Source organism: Hypomesus transpacificus, chromosome 8 (genome assembly GCF_021917145.1).
Source record: "Hypomesus transpacificus isolate Combined female chromosome 8, fHypTra1, whole genome shotgun sequence".
In the NCBI taxonomy this organism is placed as follows: domain Eukaryota; kingdom Metazoa; phylum Chordata; class Actinopteri; order Osmeriformes; family Osmeridae; genus Hypomesus; species Hypomesus transpacificus.
Window position 1 is genome coordinate 1,823,460 of NC_061067.1, and position 24,998 is coordinate 1,848,457.

At 50.0% G+C, this 24,998-nt stretch overlaps 1 protein-coding gene across 2 annotated transcripts; it reads right to left on the bottom strand.

Moving 5' to 3' along the window:
- Nucleotides 1-114: 114 nt before the first annotated feature.
- LOC124469862 (solute carrier family 12 member 7-like) lies at nucleotides 115-23,386 on the bottom strand. 2 transcript variants are annotated; one of them, XM_047023335.1, is made up of 4 exons: nucleotides 22,928-23,386; nucleotides 1,497-1,591; nucleotides 736-870; nucleotides 115-266 (listed from the first exon to the last, which is right to left on the bottom strand). In XM_047023335.1, exons 1-4 carry the CDS (start codon nucleotides 23,067-23,069, stop codon nucleotides 219-221), a joined length of 420 nt encoding a protein of 139 aa, XP_046879291.1. In that variant the 5' UTR covers nucleotides 23,070-23,386; the 3' UTR covers nucleotides 115-218. The 2 variants fall into 2 exon arrangements, with proteins under 2 accessions (XP_046879291.1, XP_046879292.1); XM_047023336.1 differs by lacking the exon at nucleotides 22,928-23,386 and adding an exon at nucleotides 13,945-14,171 and having other exon boundaries at nucleotides 124-266.
- Nucleotides 23,387-24,998: the final 1,612 nt, after the last annotated feature.

Sequence of the window (24,998 nt, forward strand, 5' to 3'; positions counted from 1 at the left end):
GAAGAGAGGGGGAAGGGAGGGGGAGAGAAGGGAGGGAGAGGAAGTGGGGGAAGAGGGGAGGAGAGGGAGAGGGCAGGAGGGAGAGAGCAGGGAAAGAAAGAGGACATTTTAAAAAGCGAGGGAGAGAATGCATTTCGAAAAAACTCCAGTATCCATTCAGCGTCTCCTGAGCCTGTTGTTCTGTTTCATCCCCTGGACAGTAACACAGACAGGTGAACCTAGATGCACGTCCCTCTGGCAGTGGCCCTGTTCTTCTGTTTCATCCCCTGGACAGTAACACAGACAGGTGAACCTAGATGCACGTCCCTCTGGCAGTGGCCCCTGTTCTTTAACAAAGTTAACTGATACATTCCCCTTCTGTTTGTAACTGACTCATACTGAAGCAGACGTTTGTAAATAAACCCTAAGTGGACACACCCCATAAATAGATCCATGCCAGAATAATCTGACTGTACTGGGAACATTCCTGTCAGCAGAGAGATGTTTCCCATCATGCATCTGTCTTCTAGGGAGCTTGCAGATCTCAGGAAGTGAGAAGCTGCAACTCACTGCCTCTACTTAGTTTCACAGAACAGACCTTCTCACCCTGTTTGTCCTTCTAAAGTCACAGAGCTCACCCATGTTTGCTCTGGTCAATCACCCCGTTATGCAACGTCCCCTCTGCCATTTGATAAATAGAACACTTTGTCTGGCGGTCCCCAGGACGGGGGGGATGTCACCCTGTTGCTAGGTTACCTTGACAGCCTTCTTCTTGGCGGGGCCCTCGTCGTCGTCGGCCTCCTCGTGCTCCTGTGCCCCCTGGGTCAGGTTGGTGTAGTTAGCCAGCTTGTTGAGCAGAGACGACACCATGGGGTTGCTGTCCATTTCCTCCTGTGACACCAGAACAGGACATTACATCATACGACCTCACTACACATCATAGACTTGAATACATCCTACTCATTATAATACATCATAACAAAACATCATGAGGTGGGTACAGCTCTGTTGTCATCCTTACTACATAGCTGTTGCCTGCCATGTTGTAAGAACAAAATTGTTCGGGATGACTTTGTGTTACACGGTGCACATGTAACAAATATATCACTTTGATTTTGAGCGGTGGAGCATTTGAAAGCAGATCAAAAGGTTGCAGGTTCAAATCATCCCCCTGAATGCTTCTTTGAGTAAAAGCGTCTTTTAAATGAGTCAATTGTAAAATGGGTCAGCACGAAATTACGCAGAAACAAATAGCTCCATGGCTGAAGTGGATATTCTAAACTTTATTTAGAAGTCAAGAACTAAGTTGGAATAGCTTTGTTGGACTAAGATCAGTAAGATCAGTAAAAATAGAATTCACATCCCACAACAGAGTATTCCTAGGAGTCAATATAAGGCATTGCTACAGTACCACAGATGTGTGGTCAGCCAAATGGGTAGGTCCTTTCACAAGGCCTTCTACTAAACCCAGAGGTATCTCTGCTGAATAAGGGATCTGTGAGTGTCTGAAAGGTTACCTCGAAGAGAGCCATGTTCTTGCCATCGTACAGGTTGCCTCTGTCGTTGTCAGTGTTGTGGATGAAGGGACTGCTTTCCTTCGGGTTGCCATCGCCTGTGAGAGCAGAAGAGAGGGGGTTTCAGAAGAGAGGGGGCTTCAGAGGATGACAGGAAGGAGCTGAGGAGGGCAGAAGACAGTGTTGAGCCCAGGCAGTGTAACAGAGGGGTCACACAACCAGAAGCCCTTCCTAAAATACTGACACATCCTACTGTGCCTCACAGTCAATCCAATGTGTTTATATATCTATACTCCAAACTCTCTAAAGTAAAAACTCAAATGAATACTCAAGTAGTGAAATCAATCCGCGTCAGGCTGGAACGTCACAGGAAGATGCATCACGTGCCAGGCCGGCTCATCCTTCGCTGCCTGAGACAACCGCCTCCGCACATTCTGCCAACACACTGTGATCCTCAGAGCACCTTTACGCCCACATTCCATCAGCACGCGCTGAGCAAATGTTTTGATTGAGCAGACAGCCTCCAAAACTGGGGTTAACATACCAGGACCCTGGGCTGGAAAGACAGCCTTGAACACAGGGTTAAGATAGCAAGACCCAGGGCTGGGTTTATTAAGATTGCCCCTCTCATCAACACTGCCGTGTCTCTACACTTGTAAAATACTGTTAAGACACCTGTAAAAGGTGCGTTAGTGAGTCAGACTCGTTCATTTGTACTTTGTGAAGCGTTAAATTTGATTTGTGTCAGGTTTTCCCTCCTCCTTCATGGATGACTTTTGCCGCTTCATGCAGCTGTGTTTTGAGTAAGAGGCTTGAGGCCCTAAGCCGAGTGGTAATCACGGAGAAAGTCACTCTGCCCTTGTGTGTGTCGGGTCTTTAAAGAGGAGAGGGTTGTAAAAGAAGAACATTAGGTTTAGACAGTGTGTGTGTATACGTGTGTGTGTGGGGGGGGGGGGGGGTCAGGAACAACAAGGTGGAAAGGGGAGTGCGACTCTGATGGGCACAGCTGCACGCTACAGGTCAGCCTTGTTTTTACTGACGCTAAATCCAAACGTTGTGAAATCCTCTTTGCGGTGGCTGTCTAATGCAGTCCTGTTCAGGTGCTGTCTAATGCAGTCCTGTTCAGGTGCTGTGTAATGCAGTCCTGTTCAGGTGCTGTCTAATGCAGTCCTGTTCAGGTGCTGTCTAATGCAGTCCTGTTTAGGTGCTGTGTAATGCAGTCCTGTTCAGGTGCTGTGTAATGCAGTCCTGTTCAGGTGCTGTCTAATGCAGTCCTGTTCAGGTGCTGTCTAATGCAGTCCTGTTCAGGTGCTGTGTAATGCAGTCCTGTTCAGGTGCTGTGTAATGCAGTCCTGTTCAGGTGCTGTCTAATGCAGTCCTGTTCAGGTGCTGTGTAATGCAGTCCTGTTCAGGTGCTGTCTAATGCAGTCCTGTTCAGGTGCTGTCTAATGCAGTCCTGTTCAGGTGCTGTCTAATGCAGTCCTGTTCAGGTGCTGTGTAATGCAGTCCTGTTCAGGTGCTGTCTAATGCAGTCCTGTTCAGGTGCTGTGTAATGCAGTCCTGTTCAGGTGCTGTGTAATGCAGTCCTGTTCAGGTGCTGTGTAATGCAGTCCTGTTCAGGTGCTGTGTAATGCAGTCCTGTTCAGGTGCTGTGTAATGCAGTCCTGTTCAGGTGCTGTCTAATGCAGTCCTGTTCAGGTGCTGTGTAATGCAGTCCTGTTCAGGTGCTGTCTAATGCAGTCCTGTTCAGGTGCTGTCTAATGCAGTCCTGTTCAGGTGCTGTGTAATGCAGTCCTGTTCAGGTGCTGTGTAATGCAGTCCTGTTCAGGTGCTGTCTAATGCAGTCCTGTTCAGGTGCTGTGTAATGCAGTCCTGTTCAGGTGCTGTCTAATGCAGTCCTGTTCAGGTGCTGTCTAATGCAGTCCTGTTCAGGTGCTGTCTAATGCAGTCCTGTTCAGGTGCTGTGTAATGCAGTCCTGTTCAGGTGCTGTGTAATGCAGTCCTGTTCAGGTGCTGTGTAATGCAGTCCTGTTCAGGTGCTGTGTAATGCAGTCCTGTTCAGGTGCTGTCTAATGCAGTCCTGTTCAGGTGCTGTGTAATGCAGTCCTGTTCAGGTGCTGTGTAATGCAGTCCTGTTCAGGTGCACACGCATATCGTTGAGCTGTGTGTGCACGTGGGAGGGGCAGGTTAATGAAGCAGGTTAAGTAAGAAAAACTACGAGTCAGTCAGGGTGAAATAAGGACCTGTGAGCCTGTGCTCTTCCTGTTATGAGAGTGAGCTAAGGTAGAAACATCTTTGTCCTCTCGTGAAAAATCCACATCTTTTAAATAGTGTTTTTATTTATCTCTATTGGTGCCAATCTTGGGCCTCTGAAAGAGATGAAGTTCACACACTGCAGTATACCATGTGTGTGTATGTGGCATAGAAAAATCCCCATGATACTTGGTCCAGATTGAAGTACCAAGGACAAAATGATGGCCTAGTTACCAGATCTGTGTACATCACCACTGGGTCATTCAGACCTAACAAGGTTCAGCCCTTTATGAGGTACCCTGCCAGAGTCCTGCCTATACATCCTATCACCGAGAGCAGTAGTAGAGACAGGAGAGAGGAGAGAGAGACAGAAAGAGAGAAAGAAAGAGAGAGAGGGGGGAGAGGAGGAAAGGATGAAAAAGAGAGAGATGCATACAGGCAGAGTAAACCGGACTGTGTGTGAGTGGGGTGAGGAGAAAGAGAGAGAGGGACTGTGTGTGAGAGCAAGGTGAGGAGAGAGAGAGAAAAAAAAAAGAGGGGGAGACTGCTAACACACTGCAGAGCTGCAGGGTAGCTAACAAGCTGCAGAGTAACTAACACACTGCAGAGCTGCAGGGTAACTAACATGCTGCAGAGCTGCAGGGTAACTAACACACTGCAGGGTAACTAACACGTTGCAGGGTAACTAACACGCTGCAGAGTAACTAACACGCTGCAGAGTAACTAACATGCTGCAGAGTAACTAACACGCTGCAGGGTAACTAACACGCTGCAGAGTAACTAACATGCTGCAGAGTGACTAACATGCTGCAGAGTAACTAACATGCTGCAGAGTGACTAACATGCTGCAGAGTAACTAACACGCTGCAGGGTAACTAACACGCTGCAGGGTAACTAACACGCTGCAGAGAAACTAACATGCTGCAGAGTAACTAACACGCTGCAGAGCTGCAGAGTAACTGGAGGAGGGTCCATGAGAGATGAGGACTGTGTGGAATTATGACAAACCCATACTCTCTTTATCACACTTGTTTGACTCCTTGCTTTGGGCTGGCATGGGGTGGAAGCTGCAACCTTCCAGGTCTAGATCTGCTGCGGTTAGGTTACACCTGCTTCTACGACGAGTTCCCTGTGTGACTGCTGCTTCAGCTGCGACCGTGACCGCCACCAGCTCCACCAGCCCCACCAGCCCCAACCAGCCCCAACCAGCCCCAACCAGCCCCACCAGCCCCAACCAGCCACCACGCCTCACCAGCCCCACCAGCTCCACCAGCCCCACCAGCCCCACCAGGCACCAGGCCCCACCAGCTCCACAGCCCCACCAGCCCCACCAGCCCCACCAGCTCCACCAGCCCCACCAGGCTCCACCAGCCCCCACCAGCCCCACCAGTCCCACCAGCTCCACCAGCCCCCACCAGCCCCACCAGTCCCACCAGCTCCACCAGCCCCACCAGCCCCACCAGCCCCACCAGGCCCCACCAGCCCCACCAGTCCCACCAGCCCCACCAGGCCCCACCAGCCCCACCAGTCCCACCAGCCCCACCAGTCCCACCAGCCCCACCAGCCCCCTCCAGCCCCACCAGTCCCACCAGCCCCACCAGTCCCACCAGCCCCACCAGTCCCACCAGCCCCACCAGCCCCCTCCAGCCCCACCAGTCCCACCAGCCCCACCAGTCCCACCAGTCCCACCAGCCCCACCAGCTCCACCAGCCCCACCAGCTCCACCAGCCCCACCAGCCCCCAAACTCCACCGAGCCCCACCAGCCCCACCAGCCCCACCAGGCCCCACCAGCTCCACCAGCCCCACCAGCTCCACCAGGCCCCACCAGCTCCACCAGGCCCCACCAGCCCCACCAGCCCCACCAGCCCCCTCCAGCCCCACCAGCCCCACCAGCCCCAGCCCCCTCAGTCCCACCAGCCCCACCAGGCCCCACCAGGCCCCACCAGCCCCACCAGTCCCACCAGCCCCACCAGGCCCCACCAGCCCCACCAGTCCCACCAGCCCCACCAGTCCCTCCAGCCCCACCAGGCCCCACCAGCCCCACCAGGCCCCAGGCACTGAGTGGGAGCCTCAGGTTGAGAGAGCAGAGGACCGCTAGGCCGGGCCAGGTGTCTCGGTCGCTATGGTAATAAATGGCAGCATGGCCTATTTATACCCACTAATCTCCCTGCGGTGACACTGCTCTAAGCTGCCTGGGCTCAGCCCTCAGCTCCACGCTGAGCTGGAAGAGTCAAGAAGCACCAGCCAACAGATCCCATCCAGGACCCCCCCCCCCACCACCACCACCACCACCACCCTGCCCCAGGGGAGGACCACAGCCCCCAGACACCCTCAGTGCTGCTCACACCATAGAAGAAGACTACTTAATAAGCTGACACTGAAATGAGAGCGCGTTCCCACAGCTGCCGGCTCTGCTGCGCCTTGCTGCTGTCAAAGAAGCCGTCAAGAAGTTGAGGGAAGGTTCACAAATAACGCAGGAATCAAGCCCGGAAGCTTGATGCACATACGCACACAGAAAACACCTAGCTCTAAAGTACAACTAACAACTTAAGTAGCTGACGTGCCCAGGTTAGCCAGGTATCAGGCGGCCGGTGGCGAGCTGGGAGAAGAGGGGGATCTGACTTACCCCTGGGTCGAGAGCCTTCCCCCTGCTCCATGCTGGGGGGGGTAGAGCGGCAGGGCGAGGGGGGGGGTCGCCGGGGGTCCCAGTGGAGGAGTCAGAAGGCTGCTGAGGTACGCAGCCGGTCGCTAAGCAGCCGGTCGCTAAGCAGCGCGCCGTGTGTGTGTGTGTGTGAGGATCAGATACGCCACGGTGTGTGACACAGGGAGGACAACAGAAGCATCTACTCATCACATCCTCCCCTCCCTCCCTCCCTCCCTCCCTCCCCTCCCTCCCTCCCTCCCTCCCTCCCTCCCTCCCCCCCTCCCTCCCTCCTTCTCTCCCCTCCCTCCCTTCCCCTTTCTCCCTCCCTCTCCCCTCCCTCCATCCCCCCTTTTGAGCTTCTGATCCCTGAGCTTGTGTGAGTGTACTCTCTCTCTCTCCCTCTCTCTCTCTCACACACACAAAGGGCAAGAGCTGAAACAGGGAGGGGTAGCGTAAAGGGAGCATGAAGAGAATGCCTGAGAGAGAGAGAGGTTAGAGGAGAGCAAGAGAGATGCTGGAGGAGAGAGAGAGGCAGAGAGAAACAGAGGTTAGAGGAGAGAGATGCTAGAGGAGAGACAGAGAGATGCTAGAGGAGAGACAGAGAGATGCTAGAGGAGAGACAGAGAGATGCTACAGAGGAGAGAGAGAGAGAGAGAGAGAGAGAGAGAGAGAGAGAGAGAGAGAGAGAGAGAGAGAGAGAGAGAGAGAGAGAGAGAGAGAGAGAGAGAGAGAGAGAGAGAGAGGTAAAGGAGAGACTGACCAGGATCATTATTAACCACCAATGGTGGTTTTACACTTCCAAACTAATTAAGTTCATCACACATTTACACCCATATCATGGAATAAGACACAATACTCAGACAATCATGGACACAGTTACAACTATCTACCCTCCAAAAATACAACTAGCTAGTCAGAGAGCTAGGGCTAGCAGTTAGAATCTTCCCACCTTCCGTGAACAGGCTCTCTAAGCACACGCAAGCAGTAATCACTTAACCAGATTAAGGAAAGCTCGTCCTTTTTATAAAACAGACCGTGGTGCCATCAGCCCTAGATGGACCAGGACACAACCAAGACCCACGGTCCCATGGTCTCCTTCCTGTCCCTCTGACACACTTCCTGTCCCTGCCACAGAGTTGCAGCGCTGTTGTGTTAAGTCTGTTATGTAACTGGAGCTAGCCATCAAGCACTGTGTTGTGTGTGTTTGAAAGAGTGTGTGACGATGTGTGTTTGAAAGAGAGATAGTCTTAGTGATGCTTAGGAGAACTGATACCACACACACACACACAGTGGCCCAGTAGATACTCTTGGCTGTGGGCGATGCCTTGATGCCTAACCGTCTCTTGAACATCAACCTCTTTCTTCAACAGTTTCAAACGTCAGTTTTTCAGACTTTTCCCCCTGACACAGACAGGCTCATCTCTCTACGTCACAAAGGTCACTTCCTGCTTCACAGAGGTCACTTCCTGCTTCACAGAGGTCACTTCCTGCTTCACAGAGGTCACTCCCTGCTTCACAGAGGTCACTCCCTGCTTCACAGAGGTCACTCCCTGCTTCACAGAGGTCACTTCCTGCTTCACAGAGGTCACTTCCTGCTTCACAGAGGTCACTTCCTGTCATGTGTTCCACTGCCTTCAGCTCTGACGTGTTAGCGTGCAGGAAGGAGCGAGCCGTGATGAGGTCAGATCACCCCAGTCACCAAGCCCTCAGGCCTGCTCCTCCACGCTCTGGGATTGATTACTCCAGTCTGGGTCGTAGACTCCCTCTGAGTGGGCTGACGCAGCACGCGGTTGCTACGGCGCCTCCATGGAGACGCGCCGTGTGAGTCTGATTTGTGTGTTTACACAAGTGTTTACACTTGAAACAGCTGTTAAGCCCATCTCTAGAGAACACCCTCCACACACACCTAGAAACATCTAAACAGCTATAGTCATCTAGAAACAGCTAAGCCAGATGAGGGATGAGAGAAACGTGAATATCAGGGCCTCTCTACTCCAGTGGATGTCACTGGTGTTCTACAGACTTTGCTGCTCCCTCAACAAACACTCACTCACTCACACACACACACAAACACCATTGCATGTAAGTGATTCAGGCAGTAGATTTGTCTCTCCTGCTGTAATAGGCTCACTCTTGCAGCTTTAATAACTTCCAAACTCACTTCCTCACCTGCCTGCCAACAGTCTCAGCAGGGGGTTGATGGGCCCTGGGAAACAGGTCCTCCCCTCCCCCCTTTCCTCCCAAGCCTCCTCCCCCCCAGCCCCTCCCCCCTTTCCTCCCAAGCCTCCTCCCCCCAGCCCCTCCCCCCTTTCCTCCCAAGCCTCCTTCCCCCCAGCCCCTCCCCCCTTTCCTCCCAAGCCTCCTCCCCCCCAGCCCCTCCCCCCTTTCCTCCCAAGCCTCCTCCCCCCCAGCCCCTCCCCCCTTTCCTCCCAAGCCTCCTCCCCCCCAGCCCCTCCCCCCTTTCCTCCCAAGCCTCCTCCCCCCCAGCCCCTCCTACACCTTCTGTTACGGTTACTACAGCAGCCAGACCATGAGTAAAAACCAGCTTAATTGGCTGTTGAAGAGGACGCAGTGAGTCAGCAGAAAGACCCCAGCGTCACAGAAGGAGCGTCAAAGAAGAATCCAGGTTCCGGTTAGTGCTGTGAGTCAATAACAGCAGGCTGGCCTGGTTCCAGGAATGGTCTCATACAGACGGCAGAAGATAGGATGAACCCTGAAGCTGTTACACCCTCTGCTGAGAGGGTCTAGGCTGGACCTGAGTGTGTGTGTGTATGAGAGCAGGACAGATGGTGCTGAGAAGAGCATGGTTGGATGGGAACGCAGAACCAGACCCCCAAAACTCAGAAGCTAGAACTCAGAACCTAGAACCCTGAACAGAACCACAGAATCAGGGAAGGGGCTAAAGGACTGGTTGTGTGAGTTCCAGGAAGTAAATGAAAAGCATCTGACCCCTTATGTGACACAAACAAAGACTCCTCTTATTTTCTGGAAAACACCTGCATCATTCTGAAAACAACATGAAGCTCCCCAGTGGTCTACACACACATCCACCCCTGACCCTGTGTGACCTTATGACCCTATAGGACCCTACAGGACCCAAACCTTCACCTCCACCCCTGACCCTGTCTGACCTTATGACCCTATAGGACCCTACAGGACCCAAACCTTCACCTCCACCCCTGACCCTGTCTGACCTTGTGGCCCTATAGAATCCTACAGGACCCAAACCTTCACCTCCACCACTCCATGCAGGCCTGCTCTCTTGTCCTGTGGTTACATGAGCACAGTAAAAAGAGGAACATGATCACCAAAAACACACAGGACAAAGACTCCTTCATGAGTGTGCACCCTCCCCCCCCCACACACACACGCAGGCACACACACAGACACACGGTCTGTGCGAGGGTTGAAGAGGCTTATCAGGCGCAGCACATGGATGGGTTCAGAGGGGCAGGAAACAGGAAGTGTGGATAGCAGGAAGTCCCCAGCTGTGACCGTTAACCAATCCTCTCCAACACTCTTTAACACGCTCAATACAGCCCAGCATCAACCACACGGTCAAAACACCCTTTCTGTGACTGTGTGGGTGTGTAGTATGTGCGAGTGTGTGTGTGAGTGTGTGTGTAGGCAGGGCATGTTCTTCTGGGTAAGTTATGTTGAGTGTCTTTTTAGGTTTAATGGCTGAAGACACACAGGCGTGTTTTTCCAGTTGCTGCTGGCGTGAGAATCTAAGTTATGTGTCCATGTTAGGGGGCGAGAGAGAGAGAGAGAGAGAGAGAGAGAGAGAGAGAGAGAGAGAGAGACAGAGGGAGAGAGAGAGAGAGACAGAGAGAGATAGAGGGATAGAGAGACAGAGGTAGAATGAGGCAGAATCTCTATTGATAATCTCACAAAACCAAGTTTTAGTGATGCCTGTTATCCAATAATAGAAAAGTAACCGTGTAGCAATGTACGTAGGTTCCCATGACAACTGTAGAATAGATTTCAAAACAATCCAGACTAGAGAACTATAACTGTTCTCCATAACTACAGACAGTGTATCGCAGTGGATCTCCAGATCGAAAGGTCGGAGGTTCAAATCACCCTCTGTACTGAGCGTCTGCTAAATGAACAAATAAGTATATTACACATCTAAAGGCAACGTAGTAACATCCTGTTTAGAAAACTCCCAGGTCTGGTTCAGCGAGCTGATGCGTGAAAACAGTCAGCCGGAGGCTCAGACACACAGGTGTCAGCCAGCTTGTCTCCTCGTCAAACCTTGCACAGGCTCTACCAATGAGAGACACAAGCAGGTAACCCTGCACAGGCTCTCCCAATGAGAGACACCAGCAGGTAACCCTGCACAGGCTCTCCCAATGAGAGACACAAGCAGGTAACCCTACACAGGCTCTCCCAATGAGAGACACAAGCAGGTAACCCTGCACAGGCTCTCCCAATGAGAGACACAAGCAGGTAACCCTGCACAGGCTCTCCCAATGAGAGACACCAGCAGGTAACCCTACACAGGCTCTCCCAATGAGAGACACAAGCAGGTAACCCTACACAGGCTCTCCCAATGAGAGACACAAGCAGGTAACCCTACACAGGCTCTCCCAATAAGAGACACCAGCAGGTAACCCTGCACAGGCTCTCCCAATGAGAGACACCAGCAGGTAACCCTACACAGGCTCTCCCAATGAGAGACACCAGCAGGTAACCCTGCACAGGCTCTCCCAATAAGAGACACCAGCAGGTAACCCTGCACAGGTTCTCCCAATAAGAAACACAAGCAGGTAACCCTGCACAGGCTCTCCCAATAAGAGACACCAGCCGGTAACCCTACACAGGTTCTCCCAATAAGAGACACAAGCAGGTAACATTTCAATAAATGCCTAATATCAACAGATGGCCGTTAGCTAGAGTAGTGTCAGTACAAGAGCTTATAAAACAGATTGTGGTTTTGATGTTGTACAGGGCAGGTTAATCAGGAAAACTAGGTTTTAAACAAAACCAGCTGTAGAATAAAAACTAAACACCTGTGTTTCCAAACACCCTGTTTCCATGCATAAACCTAGGAAGTAAGCCAGCCTGCCTGCATGCCAGGCTGGCAGCCTTTCTGCTGTTGAACAGCTCATATCCACCGGGCAGTCATGCCTCTGGGAGATCAAACCAGCTCTTGGTTGGGTTCACTCGTTGACAAACATATCCCTTTGCATTCATACTGCACACACCCAGAAACACAAAGCTATCTTCAGAACGCAGCTGAAAGTTCAGTTTTAATCACCTACTGTTCCATTCCAGACCCATCTGATCTAAAACGGTTTAACTAAAAACTCTAAAAAGTGTTCTTAAGTGTGTGTGGGAGTGTATGTGTGTGAGTGCGTGAGTGTGTACGTGGGTGAGTGTGTGTGTGTGAGTGCGTGAGTGTGGCTAGGAGTTCTCTAGGCCCAGTGGTCTGGCTTGGCAGCACAGTCGGATACAACTGAGGCTTGCGGAATGAAATTCATTTAATTAAAGTTTGGTTGGTTTAGACTGCAGAGCGGAGCAGGGTGGCGGGGCAGGGGGGGAGTCAGGGGGGGGTTATACATGGGACAGACACAGAGAGAGAAAGTGTCTGAGAAGGAGGGAGAGAGAAAGTGTGAGAGAGAGAGCGTGAGACAGAGCTGAAAACACATGGTTGTCATGTCTGGGATCTGGTGGTGTCTGGAGGCGTGCGTGAGGTCCAGACCCCTGACATACTCACAGAAGGGGAGAAGTCTCCACTCCCATGCTGTCAGCCAATGGGAAGCCAAGCAGCGGACCAATCAATGATATTGATCACTTTCACATGTGTCAACATCGCATCTCTGCACAACGTTGGCACACACGTACTCACATGCTAGGTACACACTTGCATGGTGCACACACACACACACAGGCTGCATAGTGTACAGTACACGTACACACACACACACACACATACATGAAAACAGTTCCTCACTGATTCTGTGATTCTGCTCATTCTTCTTCCTCAGTGTTAAATCATAACCAGTGGGACAGCTACAGTAATGCACCATATTGGCAATTACACAGAGACATCTGATTGGCTAGGGCCTTGTGAAACAGCAGGGGGGAAATGAACAAAACGACATTACAACAGAGAACACTTGGCTAAAGTGATCTCAGAATCCTTTCAGGTGTCATGAAGACAGCGCTCTGGTACTGAGGAAGATTGTGAACCACACACAGGACCAGCTAACAGACAAACATGTCTGTTGTTGCACTGTAGTTAAGATACTATTATTTGTGTTCACTGTGCCCATTAATTGAGATGTGATTACTTTACTAAATGGCTGGAAAATACAGCCCGTTTCTTGACTAACCACCTAACTACTGTAGAACTACGCATGTCTGATCCTTGTCTTCTGCTGCACATTAGCATGTCACTGTGGATAGAAGTGTCCGCTAAATGAATAAAATGTAAATGTAAAGTGCTTCTGTATGCTAAGGCTAATGGTGCTGCTGGAGGAAACACAGAAGACAGGACAAACAGTCCAAGTTCACAGACGGAGGGGCCGAGAGAGGAAGAGGGAGAGAGAAGGAGAAATGGGGAGGGAGGAGAGAGGGAGGGAGGAGAAGAGAGGGGGAGGGAGGAGGAGAGGGGGAGGGAGAAGGAGAGAGGGGGAGGGAAGAGGAAGGAGGAGAGCAGAGGAGGAGGAGAGACTAAAAGAGATATAGAGGGAGAGAGAGAGGGAGGAGGAAGAGGAGGAGAGACTAATAAAGAGATATAGAGGGAGAGAGAGGGAGGAGGAGGGAGGAGGAGAGACTAATAAAGAGATATAGAGGGAGAGAGAGATATGGAAAAAAAGAGAACAAAAGCAAGGGAGTGACAGATAAGAGAGGAAACAAAGTGATGGAGAGGAAGAGAGATAGAGGAAGGGAGGTATGGAGAGGGAGAGAGATAGAAGAAGGGAGGTATGGAGAACCAGATGGGTGTTTTATTATTTCATTACTCACACTTGACTCCCTGAGGTTCATGGTGCGATTGTTTTCATGTCTGTGTGTCTCAATAAACCACCAATAAAACAAACAGGGAGGGAAAGAAAAGAGAGGGGAGGAAAAATAGAAAGGAGAGGAGTGGGTGATGAGAAAGAGAGAGGAGGATGTGCTAATGAGACCTGACACAGAGACAAACACCCCCCCCCCACACACACACACACACACACATCCACACCCACACACACACCCCAGTGTGCTGAGGCCTTCAGAAGGACAGTAACTGTCTGTTTCCTCCTAACACAAACACAAACAAGCCCCAAACAACAACAACAACAGCAGCAGCAGCAGCAAGTCTAGACTGGTCTCAGTCAGGCCTCAGTCTGCAGAGAGCTACAAAGTTCCATGTCCTGAAATGCATTGTCATGATCCAGTACTCTACACCACCTGGGCTCAATAAGGAACCTCGGATCAGTCTGCTGTGCGAGGGGCTTCAGCACAGCTTATCCCAGGGAGCCTCTTGCGTCTCTCCTAGAAGGTTCTGGAGCTGTGTGGTCTCAGCCCCCCCGCCAGGGGGTCTGGGGGTCCTACTGACTCACCTGGCAGGGCGGCATCCTCATCTTCCTCCCGGAGCACGTTGTTGTCTTCTTCATCATCATCATCATCGTTCTTCTTCCGGGTTCGTCTGCCGTCCTTCACTGGGACCACCGTGAAGTTGGTGGGCATTTTCACAACATGTGACTCGCTATCTCTCTGCGTGTCCGTGTCTCTCTTCCGCTCTCTCTCAGCCTCTGTCTCAGCCTCTGTCTCAGCCTCTGTCTCAGCCTCTCTCTCAGCCTCTCTCTCAGCCTCTCTCTCTTATATCCCTTGTTTTTTTCTTTTTGTTTAGTCTTTCCCACCCTTTCTCTCTCAGAAAAACTCTGACGGAGAATAAAAAAGAGTTTCTCTCTCCCTCCGTCTCTCCCTGTTACGGTTCAGCTCTGTTTAACTTCTCCTCTCTCTCTCTACCGCTCTCCTGTTGTCGGTTCAGAGTTCTCCGTTTTCACCCCTATCGCTTGGATACTGTGGCCCCATGTGACCAACCCCCACACCCCCTCTCTCCTAATAAGGAAGAGCTGTACCGCCCTGTATGAGAAGTCTACATGTCTCTCTCCCGCTCCCTCCCTGCCCTTCCCTCCCTCCCCATACATACACACTGTTACTCCAGTGTGAGTAGAGATGTGAAGACAACACCGGAGCCTAGAGCCTTTTAAGCAGTGCTTCCTGAGCTCACAAGTACACTCAACGACACAGGAGAGAGCGGAGTAGTACACGACAGAGCAGAGTGGAACAGAATAGAGTAGAATACAGCAGACCACACCACAGTAGGACTGACCAGAGAAGAGCGATCAGAAAGCAGAGTGGAGGAAACTGACAACGTCTACAAAGCAGTTTCAGACAGAGGGGGTGGGGCTGAACACTTCCTCCTCTCAGTCATCTGAAATCAGATGCCCACTTTGTGACTGGTCACACACACAGCCCGACCCACACACACACACACACACACACAAGCCGCCCTTCCCTATACGTCCCCCATACTGTACATGTTCAGTACAGTGTGTCCAGGAAGTGGAGTGGGGGGGGCGAGACCCTGAGCAGTTATCAGTTCCAGGCTTTGGGCTGGCCAAACTATGGCTCGCTCCCCTTCTCTCCCCCCAGCCCTGACACTGTCTCACAGGGACCACAGACACACAGCCTGTCTGTCGGGACCTGCGTGTCTGTGTTGGGGAGGTGGAAGAGAGGGAGGAGAGAAAGAGGAGTTATGCAAAATAACACACCCACTGCTATGAACAGACATAGCGTGGTCCCTTTTCTGAGAAATATGATCAAACAAACACAGTTTGTTCCCAAGCAGACCAAACCTCAGTCTCTATCAGCACCATATATATTCTCATCAAGCACAGTCACAGTAGTTTCTAGATAGCTTGTCAACTGACCCTGGGTGTGTTGGTCATGTTGTGTCATAGGCTGGACAAAGAGGGAACTTATCCTCTCCTGGTTTCAGCATGTGGTGGAGGAGAGGCAGAGGAGGAGAGGAGAAGAGGAGGAGAGAAGGAGAGGAAGGGAGGAAGAGAAGGGGAGAAGGGGAGAGGAGAAGGGGAGAGGAGAGGAGAAGGGGAGAGGAGAGGAGAAGGGGGAGAGGAGAGGAGGAGGAATAGAGGAGAGTCCAGGAGGCACGTAGTCTCGCAGGGTTGCCAGCCTTCCCACTGAGGAGGACAAAAGACCTCTCTTCCTGGAGAACCAGCCCTAATCACGCAGGGGTGGAGGCTGGGGTGTGTGTGTGTGTGTGAGGCTGTAGTTGTGGGAACAGTGGGCTGGGGACCAGAACAGCTGAGGTGGACAGTGATTAACTAAGGCTGCGTTCATGATTGAATCCCCGTTCAGTCGTGTTCTGTGACGGTCCTGGGTCAGAGTTGAAAGCTAAAGCAGAGCTGTAACAGAGCCGGAGCAATGTGAGAAAGCTTTCTATTAACATGAGCGTCCATCCTTCATGCCAGCAGATTGTCTATCATCCTGGTCTGATAATAACGCAGCTCTGGAGCGAGACTTGTCATTGCAGAGGAGTGTGTGTTAGAGGGGGGTTACCAGACCCCAGCCCAATAGGACCTGCTGCAGTTCAGGAGACTGAGACCACAGTTCCCACACTGCCATGAGGGACTGGCTGAGGGCTGGGAGAGAGAGGGAGGGGGAAAGAGGGAAAAAGGAGAGAGGAGTGAAAGAGAGAAAAAAGAAGAGGAGAGAGAGAAGAAGGGAGATAGAAAAGAGAGAAAGAGCAAGGACAGAGAGGAGAGAGAGAGAGAGAGAGAGAGAGACAGAGACAGAGACAGAGAGAGAGAGAGAGAGAGAGAGAGAGAGAGAGAGAGAGATCATATCTGGGCCCCTCTGGGCACAGACCAGAGTTATTTCTAATCAAGAGGGATTTGACTTGTGCCCAGAGAGAATCTCCTTTCTCCTCCTAAATCTATTCAAGGATTATCGCAGGGTAAGGTAAACAGGATAGTTTAGTACCCTGATACACACACAGCTTTACCACAGCCCCACACTGAGCTAGCAGGCAGATGAAGATTCACCTTCACTAGCAACAGACCTATCTTCTTTTTGCAAAGGTTTGCTTTGCATGGACTTTGGCTAAATCCGATATCCTGGTCTCGGTTTCTGATTGGCTCCCAGTCCACATGTGATCACACAGAGGGCCAGCGCATGATGGGAAAACATAACTGTCTGCCCAAGCAGGCTCGAACACCTGAGACTCCAGGTGAGACAGGACGAGGCTACAACAGGCTCTGCTCCGTAGGGGGTTCCTGACATGGCTGGAGGGAATCACATGCCGGAATAAGGATCCTGGATCGATGGAAACAGAGAAGGGAGAGGAGGAGATAAGGTTGCTAATGGAGGCACCCAGAACAGCCCAAGGACAGAGGCCTGGAGATGGAGGGAGGGAGGGACTAGAGTGTGAGAGAATGAGAGAGAGAGAGAGAGAGAGAGAGAGAGAGAGAGAGAGAGAGAGAGAGAGACAGAGAGAGAGAGAGAGATACAGAGAGAGAGAGAGATTGAGAGAGAGAGACAGAGAGACAGAGAGACAGAGAGAGAGAGAGAGAGAGAGAGACAGAGAGATACAGAGAGAGAGAGAGAGAGAGAGAGAGAGACAGAGAGAGAGAGACAGAGAGAGAGAGAGATACAGAGAGAGAGAGAGAGAGAGAGAGAGAGAGAGAGAGAGAGAGAGAGAGAGAGACAGAGAAAGAGAAAGAGAAAGAGAGAGAGACACAGAGAGAGAGAGAAAGAGAGAGAGAGACAGAGAGAGACAGAGAGAGAAAGAAAGTGATAGAGGAAAGAGGGCAGGTGTAAGATCCTAAAAGGGTCCTACTGCCCCAGAACCTCGAGGCAGGTGACTCTCCCAAGAAGAAGACTGGCTGGTCATCCCTTCTGTCTATTGGACCGGCTTCAGCACCTGTCAACAGTCCTGCTCGTATCAATGAGAGAGTGAAATATGAAGCCGGCATTACGACGACCAGTGACAGGAAGCTGTCAGAAAGTGTGGCAGAGTACAGATTACAACACTAGTACAAGGTGACACAAGAGGCTCTCCTCTTACATGAATGGCTGAAACACTAATGCTTAGGGTTTTATCCCCACCTCTCTTTCTCCTTCTGTAAGAGGATCAGATGAGCTCTGGGAGAACTGGTGGCATGCCACCGCCACCTCCTGGCCAAACAGGGAAATACAGCCCCATCCTGGGTCTCCAAGGGAACCACACATTGTTTTATTGATCTTGTGGGATAAGTGAAGATGTTGACATTACGGTGAAATTAAGTAAACACGGAAAGAATATGTCTTTTATTTCCTAGGTGATGGTGACATGTTGTACAGTATCTTTACAGACCATTCCTTGTCTGACAGAACTGCTCACTTCTAATCATTACATTTTACATTTAGTCATTTAGCAGACGCTAAGGCAAGTAGAGTGAAGTGCCTTGCCCAAGGACACAACGTCATTTTACATGGCCGGGAATCGAACCAGCAACCTTCTGATTACTATCCCGATACCTTAACAGCTCAGCCACCTGAATTCCTGTCTCCCTCATCTGCTCTCTACATGCAGTAAGAGCACGTCATTAAAGTATACTCAAAATGAATGAAATATTAAATGTCAGTACGTGTGCTTCTATAAATCCCATGTAATAAAACCCTGAATCAAACCTAGCCTCCAGACAGGTGGGCTATTCATTCAGATCCTAATAAAAATTTCTAAAATAACAAAAACAAGATCATATAAATCGCCTCAGAAGTCATATTTTCCAGCGGTGAAACCATGGAAATGTGAAAGCTCTCCACTTCCCCGTAACGGGAAGCTGACCTTAACACTACACTGTCCAGGATCTCACCAAGGCTTTTACAGTGAGCCCTGAGCTGGACACAGACTCCAGACCTTTACAGTGAGCCCTGAGCTGGAGACAGGCTCCAGACCTTTACAGTGAGTCCTGAGCTGGAGGCAGGCTCCAGACCTTTACAGTGAGCCCTGAGCTGGACACAGGCTCCAGACCTTTACAGTGAGCCCTGAGCTGGAGACAGGCTCCAGACCTTTACAGTGAGCCCTGAGCTGGAGACAGGCTCCAGACCTTTACAGTGAGTCCTGAGCTGGAGGCAGGCTCCAGACCTTTACAGTGAGCCCTGAGCTGGAGACAGGCTCCAGACCTTTACAGTGAGCCCTGAGCTGGAGACAGGCTCCAGACCTTTACAGTGAGCCCTGAGCTGGAGACAGGCTCCAGACCTTTACAGTGAGCCCTGAGCTGGAGACAGGCTCCAGACCTTTACAGTGAGGCCTGAGCTGGAGACAGGCTCCAGACCTTTACAGTGAGGCCTGAGCTGGAGACAGGCTCCAGACCTTTACAGTGAGCCCTGAGCTGGAGACAGGCTCCAGACCTTTACAGTGAGGCCTGAGCTGGAGACAGGCTCCAGACCTTTACAGTGAGCCCTGAGCTGGAGACAGGCTCCAGACCTTTACAGTGAGCCCTGAGCTGGAGACAGGATCCAGACCTTTACACGGAAAAGACGAAAACAAATCACTAAAACAACGTAAACGTCCCGCCGTTTATAAAAGTCATGTCTAGTATGAATGACGCAATCTCTCTCCCGGTGAGAAGCAGCGGGGGTCGAAGGACAGGAAAATGGGCCGCCCCGGTAGCTCACCGGATAAACGCGAGGTACCATGTAAGCTGAGGCCTTACCGCAGCTGCCCAGGTTCAAATCTGGCCTTGGCCCTTAGCTGCATATCTTCCTTTCTCTCTTTCCCTGCCTTTCCTGTCACACCTCACTTCAAAACAGTCCAATCAAACATTGTATAACACCCAACATATCTTAAATATATATATTTATATCATCCCTAATGTGCTAACCCAGCATTAACAGCCTCATCCAGGATGAGTTTGGGTCTCTGACGACCCGGGCACACATGAACGCCCTCATCCCAGCCCTCTCCAGCGTCGCCTGCATGCCTGTCACTCATCCGCTGAGCCTGACTCCAAGGTGTCGGGTGACATCATCCTCACTTCGATGGCCGCCCCCGCCTCACAATCGCAGCATTCCGAGTCCTGATGGAACACTGGCACAAGCTCCACCCTGACTATAGAGGCAGGGGCGGAGTCTGAACATGTTCCCTACCCCTTATACTGTATGTGGTCTGTATGTGAAGGTCTATATAAGGGTCTGTAAGTAAGGGAGAGAGTCAGTCTGCCTGCCTGCCTGCCTGCCTGCCTGCCTGCCTGCCTGCCTGCCTGCCTGCCTGCCTGCCTGCCTGCCTGCCTGCCTGACTGCCAGCAGACAGGAGACTGGGGAAGTTATCCTTCAGTGGCACCCTGCTAACGATGGCAGGTGGAACATGACTACATTTGGGGAACCTGACACTCACATGGGGCCATTTGGGGAACCCCAGTTGATGATTTCCCTCCCTTCAAATAGCGCCTGCAGCCTGCATGCACTCCTGAGTTTAAACTGGGAACCGCAGACATCACAGTAGGGGTTTAAGTGGTACATATGACTCACCACACACACACACCACACGCATACACACACATGCATGCACACACACAAACACACACACATGCATGCACAAACACACACACACAGTCCTTTCAAATGTGTGTATGGAAAGGCAGGAGAGGGTAAGAGGGTTTTACAGCTGAAAGACTGGAGCAGGAACCAGTCAGGGCTGAGCAGCTCTGGGACCCAGTGACCACAGAGAGGACCTGGAGTTAGCAGACAGGGACAGACATAGCTCAGCGGTAGAACAAGAGATCGCAGCTTCAAATCCCCCCCGCTGTATGCCACTTTGGATAAACAGTGTCAGTGAATAGATAGTTTGTGTGTCTCCTTCCTGCTGCCTTGAGCCAGCTGCTGACGTCCTGTCACGTCTTGATCTGTCCAACACCAACCACCAGGGAGAGAGTTCCAGCAGGAAAGGATGGGGCGTTCAGTACAGCTGGGCAGGAGGATGCCAGTACCTGAGGTAAACAGCTTTGGAAACGGCTGAAAGTTGGATAATATTCAGCAGTGTACTAGGGAAGGACACTCCCTTCTTAAGTAAGTCTAAACAGGGCACAGTTTGGAACAAACATCCACCACCGCACACACCCTCCACACACCCTCCACACACGCACGACAGCAGTATGGACCAGAGCTCATACAGCATGCCTAAGGCCTGTTGTTCACTATGTGCTGACTGGAGGACTCCAAATAAAACTGCAGAGGCAGTAGGCAATATGATACCCAGATGTCACACACACAAAAACCCATTACACACAATTGCATTCTCTCTCTCACACACACACACACACAAGATGTTGTGTATATCCAGCATACTGTATCTCTATACTAGTATGCATGCTAGTATATTAGCTTACAAGTGTGAATACTTTCCTACTTGTGTCTAAGCCAGTATACTAGAGACTAAACCAGTGTATTAGTGTGTATACTAATGTCCTATACTAGTGCATTAGTGTATATATGCTAGTGTACTAGTGTTCATACGAAGACAACACTAAACAGAGGGAGTGGCTGTTGTGATCCAACAGGCTTATCTATTTAAACAGAACTAAACTAAAAGTCTGCTATTTGTCAGTTAACTCCCTGAACTCACTGTGCTTAATGATTCTGGATGAGAGTGTGTGTGTGTATGTCTGCAGTACAGGAACAAAGACTGTGAACGTTTAGGACAATGTGTAGCCCTACCCAATCAAGGTTCCATGCAGAACCTTCCATAGAAGTACATAACACTGGTATTAGACTACATTACCCAACATGCACCAGTCTTCTGTAATCAATGGCGTGCCAAACATCTGAAGAGGTCTCCCAGGAGTCAATCCCTCCCCTCACTGTTTAACAGTACAGCCACAGATCAAACATGTCCAGCATTACTCCAGCCAACATCCCCAGACTGTGTCCAGACAAACAGACTACGCCGCTTATGTCCTCACATTCAACACACGTACTATTCGTGCAATGGATAGAAGATTTCGCTAACTGAATCAAAATGATAACAGAACAGTCACTGCACAGCTGCATTAATCACATACCAGCTATTTTGAATTAAATTACATTACAGAGGGCTGTGTCCACTGGTTAGTTCGTCTTCTGGATCAACGCTTGACTCTGTAAGCTCAGACTTGTTTCCCTAGATAAAGTAACATACGTACACATGCTGTACAAGTGTATTTAGCCCCAAACTGTCTTTCTGAATTATACCCATTTATTTATAGTTTTTTGTCATTTGATTTGGCTGCTCTGACCTCTATGACCAGCAAACTGCTTTACAACAGACCAGTCCTGGAATCCAAGCTATATTCCTGCCCGGAAATCAAGCTATGAGTCCTGCATTGATTAAAGTATAATGTTTGTGAAGGAGGATCAGGATGAGGAGGATGAAGTGGATATCAGAATACTGGAGAGAAACACAGCAGGGTAAGGGTAGACAGGAAGGAAGCACTGTGTTTCCATAAAGATTTTTGGTCCAAGTTCCATTAATTGTGATTCCCTTGCTGCATTCTTTTCATCCTCAATGGGGAATCAACAAGCTAATTAGATACAACACTAACCCCCTGTCATGACAGGCTGTAGATAAGTGGTGTAGGAGAAGACATATAGCCAATAAAAACTTGAAAACTCCCACATTCTCTGCAACCTTTAAGACCATTGTTTGTCATTAGTCATGTTAACATCAAAACAATATGTGGATGAACCACATGTGCAAGCTTGTCTTTGACGGTTCTTTGACATGTTTTCAAGCAGCTTTTCTATGGTGTTGTCTTGGGTTGGGTCCACAACACTCCAGAAAGTCAATGCGTACACCGTGCTTAGCCTTTAAAATGCTATATCTAGACAGGGGAGAGAGGGAGACACTAGCACTCAGCTGCCCAAATTAAACCTGGGAACAAACTGATCCGATGAAGGCACTCCAAACCTAATATCAAGCGAGATTAAAAAAATATTATTTCCTACAGAACGCTAATAACGTTAAGCATGTATCTTCAGTTCATTTATTCAGTAGCCTTGACGATGGCCATGGTTGAGAATCCTGCGTTGACGTTATTCTACAACTTCAACCACAGACTGGTACTGGCACTTTCTATAGCCTGTTGCTAAGCGCCACCTTGGCAGGGGGCGAAGAAGGTTTAACAATAGCAGGAAGATAACGCGAAAATAACACCTGCCATAGGACAACAAAGCAGTAAAGCGTAATATTATATTACATGCTGCTACTAAGACCAGCAGGGCAAAAACCTCTTTTTTATTGAGTTAAAAACTTTAGGGGGCGTATAATCTCTAGTGAATGTGGTTGCTATAAACCATTGCCTCCAGATCACTGTTATGAGGAGTGTGACATGATAGTGTCCTACAGTCGCCGAAGACCATGCACCCTCGTTAGCCTACGTAGCCCACTGTATGACTAAACAAACTCAATTCATACCTAATATTCACAACCTCATCCCTGCTAAATGATAACAGATGAAGTAGTGTTTGGTTGAGGAGTTGTCATCCTCGGAAATTTACCGTATTTGTTGGGTTCCCTACTATACTCGAGGATAGGAACCGCGTCTTGTTGGTTTAAGGAGTCCCCAGCTGCCCCTCCGCTGCTGTCAGGGTCACGGTCGGAGTCCTGCCCAACGGGAACAACCACAAATCTGTCACCCATGTCCCTACTTCAAGCTCCTTTACCGGACGCCTCAACGTAGGTCAATATTTCAGGGCTCAGAACGGCTTTGCGCTGTGATTCAAACCCCGTGAAGTAATATTCCCTGGTTCCACTGTCGGCAACATAACAATGTACTGTATGGGACACGCGCTGATCCTCGGATTGATTACACTGAAGGCGGGACGCTGCACTCCGCGCTCTCATTTGTTGAGGGGTCTCGCAGACCGGTGTCAATCCGCGCCAATTACGAATAAAAGTATCAAAATTATGCTGGCTGACGAATTTGGACAGTAGGCACACAATTTTAAACGAGAAAAAACTATTATCTTTGGTTCTACTTTTGATATATCACGGCTGTTTTACAACCATATGGCCAAAAGCGTAGGAGGAACTGGTGAAGTCAAGTTTACGGCGACTTTCATGTGAACCCGTGTACCTAATTGTTATGCTTGGTAAGTCAGTATGACTTTTCAAAGACGTAATGAATTGAATGCTCGTTATTTCCTACGACTACTTTTCGTTTCGCTCTAAGAGTATGAAAGGGATAGGGAACCATAGCCAGCTCAAACTACTAGTCCAATAACTCCCAATTAACTGCAAATGTCGTGGAAAGATTCTGAAGACTCTCATTACAGACCCTGGCGGAAGGTTGTGAAATGTTGTGACAAATTAGCACACATCTCTCACTTCCTGTTCTGCGCACCGCAAATTGGAAGCCAGAATACAACTAGCACACTCAACCTGCTGTTGAAAACAAATGTGATGCTCAAAATGTCTTTATATTCTGCACCATGTTTAGAATAGAGTAGTCAACTGTTGTTGCCCTGTTTTGTTCTATTGCCAAGTCACATTGTCACTTGTTATGAAAGCATTTAGTCACTCACACACACACACATATTTTGTGGACGTATAGGCCTCCTCCAAGAGCCCACTCAGAGAAACTGCTGGAGGCTGTAATTAAAAGGGTTGATGGGGCTTGAATCTAGCCCGACCGAGGGCTTAACCTCTGCTTATGTGAGGCGTTTTCTGAGGACTAGTTTATGTAGCGCCCCCGAGGTTTGGTCGAGGCTCTGATTGGATTAGAGGGCATGTCGTAGATAGTAATGAATGGGTCCATTATATGCTGGCTTGTCATTAACCAAAGCTGCATGCTATATTTATTCAAAATATACGCAATTTTTTCAACCGTAACCTGTGTCAATTAGCGCTGTTGGTTTGACGTTGGGGTTTAGCGTCAAGTCAGTGTAGACTGGGAGGATGAATGGACGGGCACAGGAAAGGCCGAAGTATGTGTTGTGGTCCGTCTCTCAACACACTGGGTTAACAGGCTTGGTTGAGTCCGATTACTGTGCGCTGTCTCTCGGCGTTCTTGCTTTAATGGTGGTTGTCATAGTGATTCTCCCCTGGGAGGGAAACAGGGCGTTGTACCAGTCAATTACCGGGGGGTTCGTACCGTGGTTGCGATAGATTCAGACCACTTAACCCTCTACTGATCCCACTGTTCAATATTTTACATGCCTGTCAATGTATGCTTCCCTTGCAAGGTATTCAGTGTATAGAAACTAGCCAGGGCTTACACTGTCAAGTAAGGTTTTTTGCATGACGTTTTTTGGCATTAAGCCATGTGTCATTTTCACTTTCACAATTCGACATGATAGTGTGTGAGAGTAGACACACAGTGCGTGCATCACTGGGCTGTAATGAACCGCAGTAATGGTAAAGAGTGAGCTATCTGCCAGGTCATGATCGTACTCATTTACTGTACTGAGGGAGCTCTGAGCCCCCTGTTGCTGCATCTGTGCAGAGATAACTGGGGCCAGTGGTGCGTGTTCACTATGTGGGTCAGTGCTATAGCTTGAATGGCACCTTTTTATTCAGAAGTGGATACCCTGCCGTTTGGGCATTGTGGTCTTTCGGTCACAACATTAC

Excerpts from the sequence above, each read along its gene's own strand:
- LOC124469862 (XM_047023335.1), bottom strand. The coding sequence starts at position 23,069 with ATGGGTGACAGATTTGTGGTTGTTCCCGTTGGGCAGGACTCCGACCGT. Across the intron at positions 1,592-22,927 it reads TAGGGAACCCAACAAATACG|GCGATGGCAACCCGAAGGAA; the intron begins GTAAATTTCCGA and ends CTGCTCTCACAG. Across the intron at positions 267-735 it reads CCAAGAAGAAGGCTGTCAAG|GGGATGAAACAGAAGAACAG; the intron begins GTAACCTAGCAA and ends GTTACTGTCCAG.